Source organism: Vulpes lagopus, chromosome 8 (assembly GCF_018345385.1).
Source record: "Vulpes lagopus strain Blue_001 chromosome 8, ASM1834538v1, whole genome shotgun sequence".
Classification (NCBI taxonomy): domain Eukaryota; kingdom Metazoa; phylum Chordata; class Mammalia; order Carnivora; family Canidae; genus Vulpes; species Vulpes lagopus.
Genome location: NC_054831.1, coordinates 70,408,072 through 70,433,236, shown reverse-complemented (window position 1 = coordinate 70,433,236; position 25,165 = coordinate 70,408,072). Strand labels below are relative to the sequence as shown.

The 25,165-nt window shown below is 40.2% G+C and overlaps 1 protein-coding gene across 1 annotated transcript in view; it reads right to left on the bottom strand.

Annotated features, from left to right (window-relative positions):
- Window positions 1–25,165, bottom strand: part of ITGA8 (integrin subunit alpha 8) — a 168,145-nt gene that overhangs the window by 60,076 nt on the left and 82,904 nt on the right. Inside the window, exons 14-20 of the mRNA XM_041767597.1 lie at window positions 16,186–16,231; window positions 14,078–14,185; window positions 7,220–7,275; window positions 6,640–6,794; window positions 5,250–5,387; window positions 4,702–4,769; window positions 2,739–2,886 (exon numbers count right to left, since the gene is read on the bottom strand). Coding sequence (XP_041623531.1) covers window positions 2,739–2,886; window positions 4,702–4,769; window positions 5,250–5,387; window positions 6,640–6,794; window positions 7,220–7,275; window positions 14,078–14,185; window positions 16,186–16,231 — 719 coding nt within the window. The remainder of the gene's footprint in view (window positions 1–2,738; window positions 2,887–4,701; window positions 4,770–5,249; window positions 5,388–6,639; window positions 6,795–7,219; window positions 7,276–14,077; window positions 14,186–16,185; window positions 16,232–25,165) is intronic.

The following is a 25,165-nucleotide window of genomic DNA, read 5'->3' as shown; positions in this document are numbered from 1 at the left end:
GTAGAATTAGCATGTATTTAAAATCTTAAGGATCTATTACTAACCCTAATCACTCAGTCCTCAAAACAGCAAAAAAGAACCAGCAAAAGCTCTTAAAAATGTCCGTGAGTCCTTTGAATATAACTCAAGGACTTAGTTTCTATAGTAAATATTTTTATCTTATCTAAAGGTTAAAAGTTATATGTACATTTTTTCCAGCTTTCTAGAAATAGTTTTTTTCACATCAATCAAAGATCTTTTCTTTCCCCCAGTTCCCTCCTCCACCCTTTTTCTTTTTTTAACCTTTATTTCCTTTCTGTGAGTGAGAGAAACAATGATTGTTTTTCTAGATATTTCTAGATTATTTTCCTTAGCTGCTCCAGGGACACTGTTGCTCTAATCCATTTATAGCTCTTAAAATATTATTCATTCACTAAAAATATTTACTGCGGACCTGCTGTTTACCAGGCATTGATAAAAAAGACTCCTTGTCCTTACTGAATTTCCGATGATCATAACAACTGTAAAAAGTCACAAGCAATTGTGACAAGCAATGGAAACATAACCAGTGCAGTTTGAGTTTTATGATAGGAGAGAGTCTTAGTGATAGAGGGGGTCATGCACCTAGATTTCAGCACCAGAAACGCCATCCTGAAGGAAGTGAGGTCAAAGCTTCTGGGAGGCAGTGTAGATCAGTGGTTAAGAGCATGGGATTAGAACTAATAGTGGAGGTGTGAGTCTTGGTTCTGCTGCATAATAGTTGTGTACCTTTGGGCCTGTTACTCAATTTCTCCGTATCTATAGACTGGGGATACTGATAGACTTGCTGTTTTTCTATAAGGCTGTTATGAGGATTAGTAAATTGAATCCACATAAGATCTCAGAGCAGTACCCAGCACGTTTCAATTGATGGATATTGTACAACAGTGCAAATGTACCTAGGGCCACTGAACTGCACATTTAAAAAGTGGCTAAAATGGTAAATTTTGTATTATAAATTGTTTACACCAGTAATACTATCAATAATAATCATAATATAAAGCACATTGGCCCTTATTCCTAGAAGAATTTAGAAAAAGCCACCAAAGGGAAATATGAAGTCTGGCTCAGTGAAGGTTTCCAGAGAAAGAGAAGGTCAGCGTCTACATTTTCGAAAAGATGAATGTTTTCAACAAAAGAATAACAAAATTTACAATCAGATAATCCTAATATGTTTCCCCCTGAGAGAATTGTCTAAAAAAAAAAAAAACCTTGAACGGAGTTTAAATAAAAAGGTACACAAACCTCAAAATGCTTCAAAACAAAGAATAAATTAGAACGTGGCTTTAGTCATGTAAAATTCAAAGACCGAGCTACATCTCTGCCCAAGAAAAACTGATGGAAGAAAATTAGTTAAGGACTTCTTTGAGATTATGGATAATGTCTGTTGTGAGGTTTAAAGCCAAAGATAGAAGTGATAAAGGTTCTCCCATATTTTCCATGCAACAAAGCAAACAGTACACTGGATGTTCTGCTACAAGAACACTTTAGAATAGATGCTTTGTTTAACAAAGTCAGGGGTGGACTGACGTGAAAGAATCAAGTGAAAATATGAGTGGAGCCTTGGAATTTTTTGTAAAATAACACACTTGAACTTTTTTTGTTTGTTTATATTGTATTTGCATGTGAGCGTGTATCAGTGATACTTTTCTATACATTTCTGTAACAGGAAATCATGATTTTATGACTGTCAAAGATACACGATTATTACTCACCTGAATTTATTTTTTTACTAAGAAGATAATTTAGCCAGAACATAAACCACAAGACTAGAGGCTTGAGTAGAGAATTTTACATTCCTTATGTTTTTCAATGCCTGTAACGTAACAACATCACAACAATTTGCTAACATTTCTGTAGAGGAAATATTTTTCACTGGAGTATTGAGTCATTCAAAGAACCTTATGCCTGGTTCTGTGTGCGGTGCAGTGATGGCCAGGAAAGAGTGGTAGGCTAGGTCTCCACCCTTGACTGTACATTTCTGAAGACAAGGGATTCTCTCCGTTATCCTGCCATATACTTATAATGGCTTTTTGGACCAAGTGATTAAAAACACAGCAGAACCTAAGGATACCCTGAGTGGGAAGATTCATGGACTGATAAGGAAAGGAAAGATTATTAAAAACAGACAAAACAAAACATCAGTGTCAGTTTAATAAATGGTGGCACTGCCCAACCGACAAATGACGAAGACCTGGCTTTTCTTGGTCCTGGTCCCAAAACGGTGGACCACGAAGGAAGCAAAATGAACGTGTTTCCTTTCCAGTGCCTGTCTAGGCTGTTATCAGCGCTCAGCTGGGACTGGTCAGAGTCCATAAGCTTCCTCCGTAAGCAATAATGAAAACCAGACCTTCCGGGACCTAAAGGAACTAAAAACAAAGGCTTGAAAAGGGCCTGTGAGGGTGGGAGTTAGCAGGGGAATCAAGCTGATAGATGGCATTAGTGAGTTTCTCCTCTGAGCCAGCTGTATTCTCTTCCTTGCTTCAGCTCTCAATCTTTGGCCAATTTATCTGCGCTATGGCCAAGAAAGACATGAATACTGCTTAAGACCCCCCCCCCCTTCCTTCCTGGCTCATTGCTATTATGATTACCAAAGGTGCCTTTATGTCCTCCTTTATTTGGGAAGAAAGTCTCAGCTAAGATGGCTCTACTTAACATCAATCTAACTTCAAATATACAACTAGTTCTTTTCCTACTTTGAATAATTTGCAAGGCATTACCTTGTTGCTGCGTTCAATCCCAACATAATCTGCCTCTTCTGGTATTATCACAAAGAGTTCAGCTTCATAGGCACCTTCTCCTTCATTTCTTGCATTGATTATGAGCGTAAGATGGTTTTCATCTCCAATGATGACCTGATGCTTATCTCTAAAAATGCAGTTTAAAAGGAATGTTAGGTTCCATACTTCTCTGGATTCACTGATACTTTATTTAAAGACTTGGGAGGAAAGAAGGAAGATGTGGGAATATAAGACTTGGACAAGAAGATGGTTTGCCATGAGAGGGTGGTGAGAAGAGCCCAGAGAACCACATCGGTGTGGGCAGGGCAGGACAACATCCAGTGATGTGCTGGTAATATTTAACAATGTATTCTCAAAAAAAAAAAAAAAAAAGGGAGTACCAGTTTGTAGCACTTGCTGATTCCAGTGGTGTAAATCCTCCCACTGTGGTCAATTTCAGGCTACTGACATACTTAACCATCTGCCACCAAAAATTCCAGGAAATTTGACAGTTGTCTCACAAGCCAGAAGGAGGCAGCTCCCCACATCACTGCACACACTCCGCAGGAAGAAGAGGAGTGGTGGGAGGGAAGGGAGATGGTTTAGAAATGAATGCTGTGTGTGTGTGTGTGTGCGTGCATGTGTGCACACGTGGCAAATGAACTGTAAGAGGGAAGAAAGAGGCAAAATAAAATAAGATCTCAAATAGCTGACTGAGGATTTTGAGGAAATTTAATTCTCTCCAAACCTCAAACTGAACCAACATTTGCAAATGACTTTTGCCACTTTGACTCTTAGTCAAAGCTTATTGCTTAGGACACTGGCTAAATTGTGAAGTTTGGGGGAAAAAAATCCCCTGCAACGTTGCCAAGCAATTCCAAGCACTGATGGGGGGATAGGCCTTGGGGGTGTGTGCTGGGGGGTGAGGAGCATGAATCTCCTTTTCCCCCACAGAGGATGTTTTACATCATGGTCTCATTTCTTTCCATAATAAAATGCAGTGCACTTACCAGTGCTGGACTGGTGATTCTCCATTAGAGGCAACTGGGAAACACTTTGATTCTTTTTTTTTTTTTTTGAAGACTTTTTATTTATTCAGAGACAGAGAAAGAGAGAGAGAAAGCATGAGCAGGGGGAGGGTCAGAGGAAGAGAAATAAGGAGACTCCTCACTGACCAGGGGCCAAACGGGGCTTGATCCCAGGACCCTGAGATCATGACCTGAGCTGAAGGCAGATGCTTCCCCAACTGAGCCACTCAGGTGCCCTGAAGCACTTTGAATTTTTAAAAAAAATTTATTTATCCATGAGACACACACACACACACACACACACACACACACACAGAGGCAGAGACACAGGCAGAGGGAGAAGCAGGCCCCACACAGGGAGCCGGATGTGGGACTTGATCCCGGGTCTCCAGGATTACGCCCTGGGCTGAAGGCAGGTGCTAAACCACTGAGCCACCCAGGGATCCTGCACTTTGATTCTTAATGTTATTTTGGGACACTTCTGCTTTACTCCACAGAGTGCCACTAATTTTTTTTTTTTTTAGCAAGTTAAAATTGATTTCATTTTGACAATTTTAAGGATGCTTTTGAGTCGTAATTTGGGTAAGGCGTAGATAGAAACAGCCTGAGTCCGCTGTTCATAGGACTGATGCAAGTACACACGACCTGAGTCACCCTCCAGATGGGTTCATTTTGAACAAAAAAATGTTTTTCCCCACTTGTGCTGAAAGATGAAACAGCCCAGGCAAAATCTTAGGGTGTGTCACTTGACACCGGCGACAAAGAACTGACCCAAGACACAGGCTAACCCAAAGCATAGCCAAACTCAAGAATTTCATGCAGTGTTTTTTTTTTTTTTTGTAGTAGTTGAAAGTGTATACTTTCTCCAGAGAAGCTTTAAATAAACACCTGTATTCCATTAGATAAAGCGTACAAGTTTATTTATTTAAACTTACGGTCTAGCTGAGAGCTTCAAGTCAGGAATGCACATGTTGTCTTCTCCACAGTCCACCAGGATGTGAGCCTGTGTTGTGCAAACAGGCATCAGGAATAATGTGGGTAAACCTGAATCATATCCTCTTTTTTGAAATGTATGAACGATTCCACAAATTAAACCAAAGCTTTTCATTTCACTCAGTGTGATTGTGCCCAGCTAGAAACCCTATGTGAGGCAGTGATCTCCCAATACAACCTCATTGACATAACAGCCCGATTCCCATTCATCCTGAAATGTCCATAAACACTCTGGCAGCGTTTTGAGGATCATGGGCTATCTTGCTTCCATCACGGCCACATTTTGAACAAACTAAATCTCATTGCACAAGGAGAAGGGCTTCCGAAAACACAATAATGCAGTGTTTCAGGAAACACGTTGGGAAAGTCTCCCCAGTGTCATGAGTTTATGTGCAGGAATGAAAACAAAAGAGGCTAGATTTGGTCTGAAGGTCACAGGAGTGATGCTCGAGGCCTGAGAATCAACCATCAAAGACTGCCAGTGACCTACCTGTTGGGTAACAGTGTTTTCCCTGTAGTAATTCAATATTGGTTTCACTTCCAGGCCTTCCTTAAAGGTGGATTCGTCCAAACTGTAATTCAAACTAATGTTGATTGGAGATAATTTATCTCGGAATTCAGTTTCATCCTAGGGAAAATAATCACACACTCAAGGAAGGCTCTGGGAAATAGCTACAAGATGTTAGTCTGTGAAAGGCAGGCGACATTTGACTTTAGCCAGTGGAACTGATCAGGGACTATCATGGCAGCGGGCCCAGGTACATGCTGATTCGTGGGGGAGATGGTAGCCAGCTTAATTAGCACATGTTCGGGGATGATATTGTTTACAGCTGGGGTTTCATCGAAATAAATGCTTCTGGAGGCAATCTTCAGGTTCTCACACAGATTGGTCAAATTGCAATAGAAAAAAAATATATATATATAACAAATGGCATGGAGAGTTTTGTGAATTGGGACTTTTGTTTTTGTGAGGTCAGCAGTGTTTATGAGTGCTCTTGGGCTCCAGGTGGGTGGGGAGGACACATCTTGGTTCTCCTCCTCTTGTCATCTCTTTAAGCTTGCATGAACTTCAGGACATCTTTAGCACACTTGAAGTTTCCTCAGAAAACGAAAGAGAACCCCTTCAGAGTTGAGGGGGTGGCACAAGCAAAGGCCCTGGAGCACACAGTTATACCTTAGGCCATGCAGAAGGAGAGCCACCTTCAGATGTGTGCCAGTCACAGGCATAATGAGACTCAAGGGGTGTGTGCCCAGCTTTTCATTCTAGAATGTGTCTGTGAACTCTGCCCTCAGTGGGTTCTCTCACTCCCTCACTAAGCCCATTAAGGGAGGAGACAAAGCGAGCGAGCGAGAGATAACCCCACAACTGCTAAGAAGCTGGAGTAATAGTGTTACAAATACTTTGGCTCTTTTATTTCATGGTAGCCTTCGGAGTTACTGTAAATATACACTTCTTTAAAAGAATATAATTATAAATTGCTTTCAATAAAAGTATTGGATGCCTAAACGTTTTCCTGAGTTGGCTCTGAAACGCACATTGATAACATCTGGCCGAACATACTCACATAGGAGAAAAATTCAAATAACTTGCGTTTAACGTTTATGGTTTTTCTGGGGAGGGAGGCAGTGAGAAATGAAAACCACCTGAGTGAGGACTATTATCAGGATAGTGTGCAAAACAGAAAGGAGCCTTGGGGATGAACAGCCACGCTCCATCAGGTCAGCTGCCTCGGAGCTCAAGAATGGAGCATGTGGCCTTATGGTAAAGTTTCCGCCTATGAAGGGAAAATTGATGTGGATCTTTGTGGTTCAACAGGGAAAATTGGTTGGAATTTGAATCTGAGTGGTAGAAGCCAGAAAGGCGATTCTGGAACGCTTACTCTAAGGTAAACGACAAAATCCTGGCATTGGAGGGATCTCTGCCGCTTTATGGTGAGGGGGAAAATGAGATGTGACTCATGGTTGTCAAGGAAGAGCGTGCGTTTCACGGCTCCTTTTTGTTTCAGGGAGTCCAAGTGCACCTCGGCAGTCAGGCCTAGGGACAGAAATAGAGCAAATATCATCAGGAAAGGCAAAGTATTCATTGAATGCAGTGCTAGAATGAATTTCTAGTTCAACTTGCTTACTCAGAAAACATTGTTTTCATAGCTGGGATCAAAAACAATAGACGAGCTGAAAAGAAGTTTTATGAAATACTCTCCAAGCCGAGAAACTTGTTTTGTAAAGATTTGACAAAGTCATTTCCACCCCCTACCCAACTATTATATTTGTTTTTGCAGACAATCTTAATGCCAACCATTCAAGTAATAGTTATGTAGAAGTTTCCATTATATACCATAGAAATCTTAATATTAAAAAAAGGGGGGCTCTTTCAAAGTTTTATGTGGTCTGTGCCGAGAAACGCTTACTGCTAACTTTTCTTGGTATAGTATAGGAGCATAAAAATGAAAATGTGCTCACCTATTGTATTTGAAATGCTCTGGCCTGTTACAGATGCACATACGCTTAAAGAGAAGCTATGGAAAATAACAGTCAATAACATATTGGTTAGTAAAGTTTTGTATCTGAAGTAGCAATCTTTATCTCACCCAAAATAAATTGAATACATCATTTTTCCTCTGGACTTCTCATTATCCACACACACAACTAAATATACATATATTTATAATATTTATCTATCTCACCAGTTGACCACAACACTAATACAATTAAGACAGGTAATATTAATACAGAGGAAGTTAACCACAAGTTAACTGAATTAACCAATGGGTTAAAACTTAATTAATTGATTACTCGTTGCTTTTATTCCATAAATACATATGAATATTGGCCTTGTGTTAGGGAAGAATTAGGCAGTACAGCAGGGAAACAGCTAGCGGTACAGCCTGGAGATGATCAAGAACATGACTCCATTTGAGGAACCCACAGAAATTCAGTATGGTTGGGGGTGAGAGCAAGGTGGGGAAGTGCAAGGAGGCAAGGCTGGTTGGGTTTATCTGTGGGAATGAGGCTTTGAAAGCTACGTTAAAGAGTTTGGATTTCATCCTAAGAGGCATGGAGCACCATGGGATGATTAAAGCACATCCCTACTTGGCTTAGGAAGAGAAGGGAACCTGATGGTAACTTGCTGGTGTGGGTACAATTAGAGGCGTAGACACCTCATGAGGGCAGGGGGGTAGAAAGAACAGAAGCAGCTTAGCACGGCTGTCTCAAGCTGGGTGGGCACAGTGATATGGTGCATAGACACAATTAAAAGATGGTGGACATGCACAAGAAACATTTTATAGTTTTGCCTAGAACATGACCTAAACTCAATCCAGAGAGGTGTCTGCTGCAGCTGGTAGGATGACCTGTGGTTGGACCTGTTCTGTGGCCAAAGAGGAAGTGAGAATGGGTCACTTGTCTCTGCCTGGCTTTGCAGAATGTGCTCACATCCCTCCTGAAAAATGTCAAGCCCTAACAGCCAGCATTCAAGATGGGGCTTTTTCACATTTCTAGGAAAGTTAAAAATATAAGAAAATACTTAACTATGATTTAATGACAGTCTTAATGATTTTACTAATAAAATACTATAGTATGATTTGAATATTTCTATTGCATCCAAAAGCTGTAAGTAATCCCTAATCATACGTTAATTATGTGTCAGCTTCCTGTGTGAAATATAATGAAACTGTGTCACATCTGGGACTCATCTGTCTACCGTGACCTCAGTAAATGTCTCCCTTTAGGGTAAATAATTTGCCACATGCCATTAAGCCAATAGTTTCCTGAGATGTCTCTGCTATTACAAGTGTTTGTACCACTTTCCCAGAGAAATCACAAGTACCAGCTCAATTCTACTTCAGTTAGAATTATTTAAGGAAGATGAATAGTTAACCCTGTCTTAAAATTCTGCAGCGTGTCAGGCTTCAAAATTGAAATTTTTTCTGTGCCCAACTTTTTTTTTTGCAAGTATTTGGTTATGTGTTAAAATCATAGACAAAGTTCATTAAATTTTTCAAGATAGATTCCTATTTGTGATGAAATTTTCAACTTATGTAAATCAAAATAACTTTATATACAGTATTGTGTTTAACATGAATAACTCAAAAGCAATGAAGTTTTTGAAAAAGAAATAAAGCTCTGAATATGAATATTATTTTTTCTTTGTGAGAAGGTATTTTTTAAAAATTTTTATTTATTTATTCATGATAGACACAGAGAGAGAGAGAGGCAGAGACACAGGCAGAGGGAGAAGCAGGACCCATGCAGGGAGCCCGACGTGGGACTCGATCCCGGGACTCCAGGATCGCGCCCTGAGCCAAAGGCAGGCGCCAAACCGCTGAGCCACCCAAGGATCCCCTGTGAGAAGGTATTTGATCAACAAATGATGTCAGCAGACTTGCAAATTATATTAATCACATGTCAGTGTCATTCTATATTCCTTTCTTAGTTCTCCCTCTCTGTTACCTCCATGTCATTAACTGGGATGACTGTAACTTTTTTCATACAAGTTTAAAATAACTGCTACAATTTACTGAATTATTGATAACAGTACCTCAACCTGCCAGTTTATAGGTGTCCTTTCACAGAAAAGAGTTGCCATGTAGAAGGCTCTGATCTAAAAGGAAAACCTCAACATTTTATAGTAGTGGGCCAAAATATTAACTCTTTTAAAGAAAATTGTTATTATTGGGGTGCCTGGCTAGTTCAGTCTGTAGAGCACATGACTCTTGATCTTGGGGTCCTGAGTTCAAGCTCCACATTGGGTGGGGAGCCTACTTAAAAAAAAAAGACATAGTCCTATCAGATATCAACAAATGTTATCAAGTTATGATAAATAAAACATTATTAAGAAAATTTTAATTATTGAACTATATTTGATGTATAATGTTATATTTGTTTCAGGTGAACAACACAATGATTTGACAACTCTATACATTACTCGATGCCCACCATGATAAGTGTAGTTACCATCTGTCACCATACAAAGTTATAACAAAATTATTGGCTCTATTCCCTATGCTGTCCTTTTCATCACTGTGACTTATTTATTTTATAAATGGAAGTCTGTATACCTCTTAATCCCCTTCGTCTCTTTCACCTCTCTACCCCTCTTCTCTCTGCCAACCACCTGTTTGTTATCTGTATGAGTCCGTTTCTGGTTTTTTGTTTACTCATTTGTTTTGTTTTTTAGATTCCACTTATAAGTAAGATCATAATATTTTTCTTTCTCTGTCTGATTTATAATAACTTAGCATAATACCCTCTAGGCCCATCCATACTGTTGCAAAAATCTCATTCTTCTTTATGGCTGGGTGATAGTCCACTGTAAATATATATATCATACCTTTCTTATCCATTCACCTATTGATGGACACTTGGGTTACTTCCATTTCTTGGCTATTGTCAATAATGTTGCAGTAAACATAGGGGTGCCTACGTCTTTTTGAATTAGTATTTTTGTTGAAATATTCACTCTGAATTTGGCAAAACATATATTTTACATAAACACAGACATATATTCATTATGTGTTTTGTATATCAGAGAATTAGGTCCACTCAGGTCTATATTTAATTATGAAGTACACTTGAGTTGTCAGGGAGAGCTGTGATCTCCAGGTAGAGTTAAAATTGCAAACTTGAATTTATGATCACATTCAATATGGTACACTAGTCTGAATAGGTCTGATTGGAATAAAAACATTAAATTAACCCAGAGCCCTCATCACATAAACACTAAAGGAGGTTATAGAATGTTTGTCTATAGTGTTTCTAATACATCAGAAGGCAGGACAGTACATGACAAATCCTCCAACACCAGCCCTGACTCAATGTGCAGTTGGGATAATGATTCTGTGATATAGCAGTGTGCATAGCCATGCAGGAGAGAGAGTGAGGTGGATGTGAAACAAGATTTAAAACTACAAGGCAATTCATTTTTTTTAAAGTTTATTTATTTATTTTAAGTAATCTCCACATCCAACGTGGGGCTTGACTCACGATCTCGAGATCAGGAGTTGCATGCTTCTCTGACTGAGCCAGCCAGGCACCTCTCATTTCTCAATCTAAGCAATTTAATTCAATTTCAGTGACAGAAAATATTTTGCATAGAGTTAGGCATACTACTTTATGCAAAAAGGTTTTCTTAAATTTGAAAATGGATAATGAAGGTCTTTCATATTTATCAAATGAAATATTTTACTAAATACTTTTTATTTTTCTAATTGATTAATAACAATGTTAATATTTACTGTGCCGGTTTTATTTTTTATTTTTTCTAATTTAGAAATGCCAGTAGCAGATACTTTATAAAACTACACAGCTATTTGAAAGTCACAGAAATTCACACTGATAAACGTGAAGAACTATTTTCCAGTTAGGGTTCACTTAAATAGTTTTCAGATGTAGAATACAAGGTTATATCAAATACAGACAAAAACTCTAAGAAAGCAAACCGACAACTGCCCATCAATCATTTTGGAAACACTGACCTAAATTCCTAAAATAAAAACTATCAGAGAAACACATTCTAGACTGAGCCGGCTCTTAACTTTCATCTTCAAGTACCCTGAGCCTCTATTAATTCCAAATTTTTGCGCGTGGAAATGAAATGTTTCTCAGAGAATGCATGCAATAGAGTGGAATAAATAATCATAAAGACATATATTTATTCACTTGCCCACATAACAAATTCCATCTTACTGTAATAATATGATTTAATGCAGTAAGGGAAACAGCTCATGAAAAGAAACACTTTTTTTTGTAACAAAGTAATACTCTTCCTATAAAACCAAACAGACCCATGTCAATTAAAAATACTTATATTTTATTTTAAAAAAAGAACCCTAAAAATCTTTCAAAATAATGATCTAGTTCAAAATAGCACTTGATATCAGAGCCTGCCACACCCAGATGCTCAAAAAACTCCAGCCTGGGGTCCATTCAATTGTGAACATGGAACACTAGACTCTTTGGGGAAATCCTGAAGTCTTAGCACTCTTGCCCAAGTAGCTCCCACAGTTCATTTCAATGAGTGAATCACGCCAGGGTAAGGACAGATGCTGGCTCTTTCACATATTTTCTCAGATCAGGTTTTCATTATAATACTTTATGGTTTTAAACCATTTAAAAATGTGCTCAGGGCACTTTTCCCAGCTACTTTCAAAAACCGGTAAAGAAGAGGGCACGCCTCCCAGAATGAATCAGGGAGCACCCAGCTAAGAATGTTTTTTCCACATTTCTTCAGGGTCCTCCTCACCACCCCCCCACCCTCGACCTTCACCCATGAAGGCTTTGACTCCAGCATTTGAAGCTTTTGACTCTTGTCAAAAGACCATCAACAACACATTGAACTTGGGTGGAACTAAGCTCTTTAGGTCAAGACTGGTTGGTTCTGCATTCTGACATTCATTGGAACTGAACATACTGTCTGAGTTAGACCACACCTTCTAGAAAATGAGGGCAAATCTCAAACACTCCGAGGATTTGTTGATTTTCTAGAGGATATACCCTGTTGGCATTACCCAATACCACAGACTTCTGACTCTTGAGGACCTCCATATTGAGAAACAAAGTCACATATTCTCAAGCTGTGTTACAATCGAGTTCCATTTGTGTTCCTTTAGATGACCAGCAAGATTGAGAGGCAACACTTTGAGAAGTGATATAGATATAGATGGTTTCCTCCTACTGTCCACCAAAGGAACTGTCATTCTACTAATATTCCTGATAATGAGATCAGGGCCACAACAATAGAGTTGTGAGCACAAAATTGCTATTTTTAAAAAAGATTTTATTTATTTATTTGTCAGAGAGAGCGAGAGAGCAAGAGAGAGCACAAGCAGGGGGAGTGGGAGAGAGAGGGAGAAGCAGGCTCCTCATGAGCAGGGAGCCTGATGTGAGACTTGATCTCAGGATCCTGGGATCATGACCTGAGCAGAAGGTAGACGCTTAACAGACTGAGCCATCCAAGTGCCCCTAAAATTCCTATTTTAACAATGTGTACTTTTTGTCTGATTATGTACTCTAAATTATAAAACTGACATATGTTTTCACAGTGCAGGAAGCCAAGTGACTTAACTGAAGTCTGACTATTAAAAAAAATGTCTGAGAGGGGGTATCCATATATTTTCATTTTGGTTAATATTTATTTTAGCATGCCAAGAATCAAAAAGAGATCTCCCAGATTTGTTTTATTGGAAATTGCCCCAAATGTTTTTATGCTTCTCCTCTTACCTGGAGCCTATAGATTGGAGAAGTAGCCTCAAGTGATTAGTTAACAACAAAAGATCAGCATCATGTAAAAAGATCCTTCTCTTTTTTTTTTGAAAGACTGTTTTTTGTCTATATCTGTATTTCTTTCTATCTCTATATATTGAAAACCATGTGCGTGCATTCATGCCTCCCACTCCAGATTAGAACCACAAGAAATACTCTAGTTTTCTTCCTTTCTGTATTTGTGCTTTTCTTCTATGACATTGAGAAATATTGCTGCCATTATAGCCATCATACCTGCTTACATCTTTCATCTCTCTGAATATTGTTATCTTAAAAAAAATTTTTTGGAGTGTAGTTGACACATTACATTAGCTTCAGGTGTACAACTTAGTGCTTTGACGAGTATACACATCATGCTATGGTCACCACAAAGTATAGCTACCATCTGTCCCATTACATTGTTACTATAATGTCACTGACTGCGTTCTCATGTTCTGCTTTTATTCCTGGTACTTACTCATTTCATAATTGGGAGACTGTGTCTCCCTCTTGCCTTCACCCATTTTGTCCAACCCCCATCCCCATCCCCTCTGGCAACCACTAGTTTGTTCTCTGTATGTAGATTCTTTTTGTTTATTCAATTTTTTTTAGATTCCATTTATGAGTAGAATCATATGGTATTTGTCTTTCCTAGTCTGACTTATTTAACTTAGCATGATACCCTCCAGGTCCATTCATGTTGCCTCAAATGGCAAGATCTCATCTTTTTGGGGGGTTATGTAATATTCTAGTGTGTGAGTGTGTGTGTGTGTATGTAGGACAGAGCAATATATTGTATATGTTGTAATATTGTATAGTAATATATATAGTAATATTTTATCTCTCTCTCGCTATATATGTGTGTGTGCGTGTGTGTGAGGTCTATGTATATATATAGATCTCACATTTTCCTTCTCCATTCAGAAAGACTAACTCTTTGTTACTTAAATTGGATGCACACTTGATTGGAGTTTCTCAGAACTACAAAGTCCCAGGCCCCACCCCAGAAGCTGGTTTACCACGAGAAGCCCAGGTGATTTGAATCCACATCAGAGTTTGAGAAACACCAGACTAACTCACCAGGCCACAGATGACAGAGACTCTGGAATCTGGCATGTTTTATTTTCCAGATTGATAATCATTGGGTGCAGCAAAAGCTGGGCATCTACAGTGACAACTGGCCTTGCCCTGCAGGGAAAAGACACAGGGTTACAATGAGCCACGGGAGAGACACCCCACTTCTAGAGGCCTCTGCCAACATTCCCAGTCCTTTGTACCAAGATTTTGCCTTCCTGGGTGAACAGGTGGGCTCCAGACTTAATTACGTTCAAACACGTGTGGTCACTTATGGCTACAAATCAAGGATGCTGTGGGTCTGTCAAGCAAAACGGCATTCACAGACCTGCTATTTATGGAATGGACTCCAGGTATTTTGGGGATATTGCTGTGAAGTGCTGTGCTGGGATCTGCTACATTCGGGTCTGAGGAAATGCATCATCCTCTATTTGCTCCTGCCTGTAAGTACTCTAGGTTTGCAAATTTTATTTCCTGCTGGGTTGATGGTTTTTTATTTTGATTGATAAATTCCTATCCAAGCTTTGTAGGTTTAGCTAAACACATCATGGTGGGTTGGCAAGATCACTGTGTACTTCACACAGAGCCGAGGTTCTCAATCCTGACTGCACGATGTATGCACCCGTGGAGTTTTCAGACAGGTGATATGCCCGGGCCCCACCACAGACGAAGTGCATCAAAATCGCAGGGGGTCGGGGTCAGGCAGGCATCAGGTTAACCAAGCCCTCCAGGTGGTTCTAATGCGCAGCAAACTCCATTTTAACCCCCCAGGTGAGGATAACGAGACAAGTGAGTAACTCACTGGGGAAGGGGATGGGGCAATTTGTAAAGCTCTGTTCCAAGATAGGAGAGTTCAGAGCCAGGACTCCAGATGACAACATGAAAAGATGGGTAACTTTTCCTCTGATGGGAGGGGAGGCAGTGCTTCGGGCCAGTGTGTGAAACAGTTTCATGATTACCACATGGGCCCCAACTGGGAGGGAGGAGGCTGGCAGCCAGCATCTGACTGTGATGTAGGTCTGACCCCTGTGAAGGAGTGAGGGAAGGAAAGGGGACTGGGTGGTGGAGTTAGACCCTAGCAGCTGGAATATGAGTTCATCAGCCCTGAGTGGAGCATCGTTCTGGCCACTGCACACATAGCCTCATCCTTAGATACTTGAGCTTTTCATTCATCTGATCCTCTATAACCCGAAGCAGTGAGGGGCCGGTCTACACCAGCCTATGTGTATGTATGCCTTGGGATGGTTGAAGGTGAAAATCTCACTTACTTGGGGAAACCTAACTTTAGAATTGCTCTGGGGGTGGGGCTAGGTTAGCAGTGCCCAGAACACCCAGGACTGCTCTCTGCCTTTTGTTTTGACATCCCGACCTAGTGTCCTGAATTCCTAGAAAAAAATTTTTTTAAGAAGAAAAAAGAATCTAACATTTTTGAGCACCAGCTGTCTACTATAACATACAATTCTGTGTACTTTACCTGCAGATTCTCACTTAATCCTCTTCACAAAAATAAACTCCTAAAGCAAGTACTGTTGTCCCCATTTAACAAATGAAAAATCAGAGGCTTAGAAAATTGTAGGAACTTGCCCAAGATGACACATGAGTGAGTGTGTGGAACGGCTAGGGCTTTGAATCCAGACCTGTCAGGTATGAACTGTTGTTCAATGCTTGCTTTTGGAATATAAATTCCTGGCACATTTCATTCCCTTAGTCTCCACACCTGATTTATAGAAACCAGGGTAAATAGTAACCTCTTCCCACTGGTACCCTTTCTCTATAAGCACATTTCAATGGATTTCCAAACCAAAGAGAAGAATTCAGACCTAGTAACATCTAAGGAATGCATCCTGTTTTAAGTTCTGCTGAGATTCATATCTTAATTTCACATTATGTTAGTAGGGACTAGAAGTTTGGTCATGAGGATGAGAATAAAAAGGCAGAGAGATGAAAGAAAGGAAAAGAGTGGAGAGCAAAGATTCCTCCAGACTTAAAAAAAAAGCATCTAATTGTCTTCCAAAATAAAGAGGTGGCATAGACTCTTGAAGATAAAACTAGCGGCAGAAAGGAAATGCACTTGAAACAGTTAGGAGGACCTTTGCATACCACAAGCCACATACCTGTAAACAGCTACTTTTCCTGTCCCGAATGCACCTACAATTAAATCTAAAAAAGACAAGAACTCAGAACACATGTACATATTTTACAGAAACAATCTAAGCTCATCATAAATAGCATATAGAGGATCCTGAGATGCTGATTGTAGAGTGAGGCACATCCAGCGGGGGCAGGGCAGCAAATTGCACCTTCCTGAAGACATTCTGGAAAGGATGTTGGAACTGCACTGTAACTCTGTGGGACACACAAACCAGTAGATCTCAATCCCTTCCAGACTCGGGAATGTCAGCTTTCTAGAAATGTTTTAAAAATACATCATAACACCATTCCTCTTATCCTCCACACTGGAGGCCTGAACATTAAGGAAAAGGAAAGGGAAAAAAACCATATGCTCAGTGCTTGTATGTACCGGCATGTTACACACCTTGTTTTCCCATTCCTTCTACCAACGACTCTGTGAGGCAGGTGTCATTACCCGTGAAGTGGGACATTTTGACTACCTTTTTGACATGACCATTTGCTCTTTATGAATAGTGTGGATGGTGAGTATCCTCTTGTCAAAGTGATTAGTAGTTTATGAAATAATTGGTGTCATTATAATGATCTTAAATAACAACAACAGCGATAATAATAATAATAATACATGTTGAACACTTACTCTGATCTGGGAATTCTTTTGAAGAGTTGACCTTGATTATTCCTAACAAGAAGCAAGGAAGTCTCTACTATTTGCACAATTTTGCAGGTAGGTAAATTGAGGCTTAAGAGGGCAAACCTATAAATTCACTGGAGTCCACACTAGGTGAGAGGTGGGGCTGGTCTACAGCAGTGCCGGGCACTAGAACAATCTTAGGCTGTCTGAGGGGTAACGCTCACACTGATCACAGTGCTTGGCTAATACATGGGTAAAGCAGTCTGTTTCTGTAGATCTAATCTATAATGGTTACTCTTGTTAAATGCCACCAAACAAACATACAAATGACAATGGCTGAATCTCCAGAGTAAAATTTAGATGTAGATGTGAGAAAACTGGACCTGGTAGAAATAACAGCCACAGAAGAAGACTTACAACATTTGAGACCATAAGTGGTTAATCCTAGCAGAGCAGAAATGAAAATGAAAAAAAAAAAAAGAGAGAGAGAGGAACTTATCTGGCCTGTCCATATGGAAAACCGATCAAGAAATTAGTCTAGTGGAGTTTGCACAAGGAGATGATTTGTAGCCACATTCCCTCAGCAGCCACCTTTCCTGGATGTAGGAGCAGCATCGGACTGCAAGCATGATTCCCCTTGGAGGGCCGGAAGTGCCCCTGGCCTGAGCCCTCAGCTAATGATGGATGGAAGCAGGCCATAACCAGGGATGACCGCTTCCTTACCCCTCCAAGGGGATAGCCCTGAGGCATGCGTTCTTCCCCATGTCTCACATGTCCCCGGCTCCCTCTGCCCACTGTGTTAATGTGCTTCATAACCATCTTCCTTCCTCTACCCTCTACCCTCCTCCCTTGGCGATGTTTCTTTGGACCATTTCTCACGTGACCTGCTTGCTTTCTAATCCTTGTCTTAATGTCTGTGCTGGAAGAACCCAACCTAAGACCTTCAAAAAAAAAAATGAACTCAAATATCTTCAAGGTTAAAACCACAGTTGAGAAGTCTCATGTTTTAATAGACACAGAATCAGATTCAGATGATAGGTTTGAGACTGAACTCCAAAGCTCCATGTCTAAAAAAGTGTATATGTGAATGTTTGAAAAAGTCAAATGAAGGCCATCTTCAAGAGATCATCTCTTTAGGGGTGAGATTAAAAGATGCATTAAGAAAATCAACAATTTGAATAATTATGGCTTTGGAATAAGAGTCTTTTCCAAAGTTCAAGTCTTTGAAGCCAGAAGCCAAAGTTTCTGAGTCTACCAATTTTTAAAATTATATCAGTTTCAGCTTTTTCAAGTATTTTCACTTTTATTTTTTCCGGTTACATTCACCTCTTCCAGCATATCAGTGCATTTTTTGCTCTGTCAGAGGAAGAAGAACTACTGATTTGAAGAAATGTGAACTCTATTCTCTGTGTGTGCCATGTAACTCCGTAGTTACACAAGACTGGTGGCCCCCAGATGGATCCCTGCTATTGATGAGACATCAGACAAGAGAATTCTATTATGAAAACTGATTCGAGAGGAATTATATATGTGCTTTGTTTTTAGCTCCAAATATGATGAAATAGGAATATACCAAGATTAGATCTTTTATAAAAGAGGAGTTTTAAGAATGGACTTCTCTGGAAATGGCAAAGAAAAAAAGACTGTAAGCTCTTCCAGGGCAGGGATCTTTCTTCAAGCTTGCATATCACAGATACTTCATGGAAATAAATGAAGAAAGAAAGAATCTGCATCCACACACAGTACCAAGCACTGGGCCAGATTTGGAACAGAGGCTTTATAAATTGGAGAATAAGTAATAACAAGATAATGTACTAAAGATAAGAGAGAGGAAGAAAATGGGCCAATTGTTAAGACAGGTTAATGGAAACCATAGTTAAATTCTGCTGGATTTTTCCATATGTGAGTGTGCATGCATACACACACACACACACACACACACACACACAGAAGCTCCAGATTCTAGAACACTCCAGAAAGCAGTATAGAAGCTGCATCATACTAGATCATTGTAGACAAGAAGCTGAGAGACATCCCCTGACAATAATGAGCAAGAGGCCTTTTTCTTTAGGAAATTTGGTTTCTGTGCCTGAGGGTGGGAAGTTTACTACTCTGGGAACATAAAGTAACTGGCAAAAAAGGCCACAATTTTCTTCATGAGAATGTGGCTACAGTTATTCCGAGGCCAAGAAAACAGTTATCTACCAGGAAAGTATGTTTGCCTTTGGAGACACCACCTTGGTAGTGTGCCTGCTGGAAAGGCCAGAAACATTTATGCTCAGAAGCTTAAAATTCTGAGATCTCTCTAGAGGGGAGACTTGATCTGCCAATTTATATTCCTAACCAATTTGCCCTTTCAAAATATGTGATTTGTTTTAACAAGTACTATGTGGTTTCCATATACATATACATATACATATACATATACATATACATATACATACATATATAGTTATATGATCTTTATCCATACACAGACTGATGTTTGTGTATATATGTATACACACATGTATATATACACACAAATACCTGTCTATACATGTACGTACATGCATATATACATATATGTATACCTAAATGTACACATATATGTGTGCATGTATATATATATCCATGCACACACTACTTTTTAAGATTTGCATAATTCCATCATGCTTAGGAATTTAAAAGATAATCTGAAGAGAAAGTAATTTGGTACTGATACTTGGATTCATAACTCTGTAAACTTTATTTCTTGCTTGGAGATAACAGGTCTTATGCCATTATGTAATATTTATTTTCCTTTCTTCTAGAAACTTCTTAAAGGCAGATTCTGAAAACAAAAAAAATTTGCCTTTCTTTATACAAGACACAGCTATCTTTTTTTCTTGAAGAAATAAGTGGTGACTAAAATTGGTTCTTTCTCCTTAGTCTAAAACTGGTCCCCAAATGCTGGAGCTCTTTGTTATCACCTCACATTGCCCGAGACACAGTTTATTTTCTTTTCGGCTTTTGATGAAACAACTGCCTACTTTAAAGGATTCAAAAAGGGGAACATTAGCATGAATGCAGGATCAGTTGGCAAGAAAAAATAACCCTAAAAATGTGAGGTCATAGGAGATGTATTACACCTCCTTTCTGTATTTTATTTCTCCAAAATTATTATTACTAAATGAGGAAGAAGAAAAGAGCCAAACTTTTCAAGTGGTGCTTAGACTACAGAGCCTGATTTTTATTAACCTAGGAAGGAAATTTTAGAATTGGAAGAAATTCTATGTGAAAACATCAACTTTGAGTATGGGCGTACGGGCGTACGTGGGCAGGAGGGAGTGGTTGGAGGAGAGAGAGGGGGGCCGATGGGAGGGGAGGCAGCAGGAAGAGGGGTGACACAAATGCGTTAAAAGATCACCTAGAGTCCCTTAGTGGAAGTCCCTTTGGCCAGCCGAGAGCCTACGTTTCACAAGATGTAAGCCTTCTTACCTGCCACCCTCTTACTTTTCCTTCCTACTCTCCCGTTTTGTTGAGAAATGTACTAATGCTTATGTCTGTAGCCAAAAATGCCATCAGAACGTTCCTTTTCTATTTTGAAATTAAGACTCATTTACTAATTTAGAATAATCCTAGCCAATGAGAATTGCTGTAAGGAACTTGAGAAATACAGGAACATACAGCTAATAGTTGTATAAAAAGATTACAATTACTCAAGACAGAAGGCCACCTCAAATGTGACCAAAACAAATCACAAAGGAATTTTACAGTTAAATTCTTCTGCAAAAAATAAAAGCAGGGTCCAAGGAGAAATGAAAGAAACAGAGGAAGACATTTATAATCTATATGCCTGACCAAATGTATTTTTCAATGCTTACAAGAATGTCTGCAATGTAGTAAAAAATAATTATTATTAACCCTAGTTCATACTAAACACATATAAATTAATAATAAAACTATAAACATTCTAACATAAAGGTTGTAAAGAGGAAATGCACATCAAAATAAATAGTTAAGACCAACAGATATGTAGAGAGATGTTCAGCCTCATTAGTCAGTAAAAGGATCCAAATGAGAGGAACAATGAGTTATCATTTTTGACCTCTTGACTGGAAGAGATGAAAGAATCTTGGCAGGCAGTGTTGGGTAGAGAGCCAAGGACTGGGCACTCATGCTGTCTGTGTGCGTGAGGGTAAATGGGCACGATTTTCTTGGAAGGTAGTTTGCCAGTGAGTCTGACAATGCAAACCTTTGACCTGTGATTTGCACTTCTAGGAATCTGTCCTGAGGCCATATGGGACAATCCTGCAGAGATGTGTCAGGCAAAAGCTAACTTTCTAAACACTCTGAATATATAAATTCCTTTGTTGTAATAATCCCACGAGGTGCATACTCTAATTATTCCCATTTTAAAATGAGGTAAAGGAGGATCAGAGAAGCTAAACAGAGTAGGAAACAAGGCCAAGTTTAAACCCAGGCAGTCTGGCTACAGGGCTGACATGCTTTCCTATTTTACTAGGCTGCTTCCCAGAAGCACGTCTACGGGCCATTGTTTCTCTCTTTAAAAAATTTTAAAATAAGGGCACCTGAGTGGCTCAGTGATTGATCCTGGGGTCCTGGGATCAAGTCCCCCATCAGGCTCCCCACAGGGAGCCTACTTCTCCCTCTGCCTGTGTCTCTGCCTCTCTTTCCCTCTCTCTGTGTCTCTCATGAATAAATCAATAAAATCTTTTTTTAAATAAAATTTTTAAAATTAAGCTATATTTTGCACACAGTAAATTGCATCCCTTTTAGTATCCTGTTCCAAGAGTTTTGTTCAATGCATCCACTCATATGACTGCCACCATGCTCAAGATACAGAACAGCTCCATCATCCTAAAATGTCATCTCTGCTGCCTGTCACCAAACCCTCCCCGCCCCTTGCCCTGGAGGCCCCTAATCTGTTTTCCAGAATGTCAGAGAGAGGGAAGCATAGAGCATGTCGCTTTTTGGGTCTGGCTTCTTCCCCTCTCATCAGGGAGTCATCTGCCATGTTGTGTGTGTCTTGAGCTCATTCTTCTTTCTTACTCAGCTGCTCCACTTTGTGAATGGCTCACAGAGTGTCCATCCCTGGCTAGTGGACACTTGCGTTGCTTCCAGTTTTGAGAAAGTCACTACAAACACATGTATATGGTTTTATGTGTTCGCAGGCCACTCATGATTGGTAAATTCACTTGCTGGATCTCTCCAACATCCTCGAAGTCCTCTTTGAAAGCAGGTGCTTTGTTTCAACTGGAAAATTACTGAATGGAGTGTAAAAATCAGGAATTCTAAATTCCAGTTCACTTCGCCACTCGTTTCCTGATGACTCTGGACAAGTCACTCTCCTCTGCCAAATGTCTGCTGAGATCTCCAAGGTTCCTGTGGCTCCAGAAAGCCACAAGTTCTGCAGAATTGGTGGGAGCTGCGTGACTGTGCCTTCTCTGCCCTGGTGCAGTCCAGGATGCCCCTATGACTGTCGGTCAGCTTTGCTCCTGCAGAGTTGGCTTCTTCTCTTGCCTCCATGATAGGATGGCCAGTTTCTGGCTTTCTCCCTGCCTTACCTAGACTCAGGCATCAGACCTGCTTACCTCCATGACTCAGCTGCCTGAACAGATCGTCCAAAGACTCCTGGCTCCCATCTTAATGTTACTGATGCTCAAAGTTCACAGTATCTCCCCTCCCCACCAGGCCCTTCTCACTGTCCAGGCAGCACATACAAGTGTTTTCAAGATGAATGATGCCCAACCAGCAGGATGGTTCACCTGGACACCACCTGGGCTCTGCTTATTTTCCTATGGGGATGCTCTTCAGAGAAGTGGTAGGATTGAAGGTGATGTATAAGACAATGGGGTTAAAGATGGTGAGTAAATATGGCAATGTTGACTCGTAAGTAGGTTATGAAATTGGCTTAAATGTTCGGCACCAGAGAAACAGCTCGTGTCTGTGGGAAGCAGGCATTTAGATAAGTCTACTTGAGTTTGGCAAATGCATTAATCTAAAAATAGAGGCCGCCTTTCTTCCTTGCTTTTTTATTGCAACATGCAAAATATTACTGAGAGGAAGGTTATGAGTTGAGGAAGAAATGCTTGAAAAAAAATGCATGGTTTTATCCCAGAAAGTAATAATCCTAACAATCTGTCTGAAATGCTTCCAAATGAACTCTGAAGAAAAACATTTATGAGTTGGAATGCAGTATTAGGTTGCAACATTCTAATTTACTGAGAGTTTATTTTCCTTTTTAAAAAATCCCACACAAAATAAGGGTGAAATATCAAATGATGAGTCTGCCTTAGGAAAACAGTTTTCCAAATGTTATTGGCATCCCGCAGCTGCAAGAATTGCCTCTTTTCCTCTGCTGTTTGCTTAATGCTTTACTTGTTGCATTTGTTGTCACCATATCAAAGGCATTTCACTTTATCCTTGGTGTGGCCACACTTCCAACATGTGTGCTGTTCAGTCAGTTGCTAAAAGTCTTGGAGAAAACTCTGTTTCTTTAGCAATGGTCCCATTTATAAGTGGCTCCCTACTGGGAATGATTTCACAGTCTTCTGGAGGAGCTTGGTATCTCAAAGACATTTGCCCCACATCCAGCCTAACAGATAAAAGCCTAGGATTAAAACCTTGTGGGACTTTATGAGTTTGCTAAAGTGTCAGGGACTGAATTGTGTCCCCTCACTGTAAAGGGCCTTTAAGGAAGTAATTAAGTTAACATGAGGTCATGAGGGTGGGCCCTAATCTAATAGGACCGGCAGAGACACTCTGAAAGGGAAGACCATGTGAGGACACAAGGAGAAACTGGCCTTCTAAAAGCCAAGGAGAGAGGCCTCAGAAGAAATGAGCCCTACCCATATCTTGATCTTGGACTTGTAGCCTCCAGAACCCTGAGGATATAATTGCTACTGTTTGAACCACCCAGCATGTGGTACTTTGTAATGGCAGCCATGGCAGACTGATACACGAAGATACACACTGATAGAGTTGCAAGGGAAGCAGGAGAGGAAGAGAAGAACATTTATGCAGTGGTTCCCACATTCAGGCTCCTTATTGAACACCCACCATGAGCCGAGTTCTGCCCTAGCCACCAAAAGTTCAGCAGAGGGTGAGTAGATACACTCCCTTTCCTTTAGGCACTTGAGTCTATCAGCCATCTCTCCAAGGGGGCTTGTAAAAACCTCGGCCATTATGTCCCCACCCATACCCCAGATCAGAGCTCCTAGGTGTGACCTACTTCCCCAAGTCACTAATATCCAGATAAGAATAAGTATGTTAGGTCTTTCCTCACCACACATCTGAGAAAAGGAGTGTCTTTCTGCAGCTGGCATAGAGGAGTCATCCGGGACAGAAAGAAAAGGAAGCTGGGGATGAGAGGTGCTGAGTATTGCCCCAGTGAGCTTCACCTACCTCAAAATTTAGCCTGAGGGCTGGCCAGATCCTGAGCTAGCTAGCTTGCTTGGTTGCTTGCTTGCTTTTATTCCTTTTCTTTTCTTTTTCTTTTTTAAAATTTTATTTATTTGAGAGAGAGAGAGAGCACGCATAAGCATGGGGGGCAGTGCAGAGGGAGAAGCAGACTCCCTGCTGAGCAGGGAACATGATAGGCTGGATCCAGGACCCTGGGATCATGACCTGAGCCTAGCTGAAGGCAGGCACTTAACTGACTGAGCCACCCAGGTGCCCCGACCCCGAGCTTTCTATTGTATGCTTGTGCTCTCATAAATTTCTGTTTGGGTTGGTAGTTTTTTGGAAACTAGCTATTAATAACATCAGTAAGAAAATAAAAATCATGGCCATATAGAAAGAAGAGCATTACATGAACAATGTTTGCAAGATGAAGTACTGAGAAGGATTTTGGTTATGTTAGTTATTTTGAAAATGTCTCATCCCTTCTCTTGTAGGAAGTTTGTGGCAAGAATTACCTGAGTCATCATGTTAAGGCACAGATCTGGCTCAAAGAGCTTGGACCTCTGCCTTAGAGCTAGATTCTGAACCCTCCCACCTCTGTTTGATGTGTGGTGTTAAGAAATTACAACAATTGACTATGTAGAGTTCTTTATAGTTTGCAAACTGCCTTTACAACAGTCTTGAGGGGTGAAGAAGCTGAGGTCAGGAGATGTAAGTGGTACATCTGAGGCTATAGAGATGATAATGATGGCTGAAGAAGTGAGAATATGGGTCTCCTGGCTCCAGTTTGGTGATGTTTCTATCACACTGGCTGTTGGGCCTCCTGGCTTAGCAGTTTGAACAGCAATTGACATTTAAATGTCCAGTGAATACAGAGCTAGGGTCAAGTGTTCTACTAGGGTTAAGGGCTCTGCTTGCATCACTTGAATAGAGCTTCTTATGAT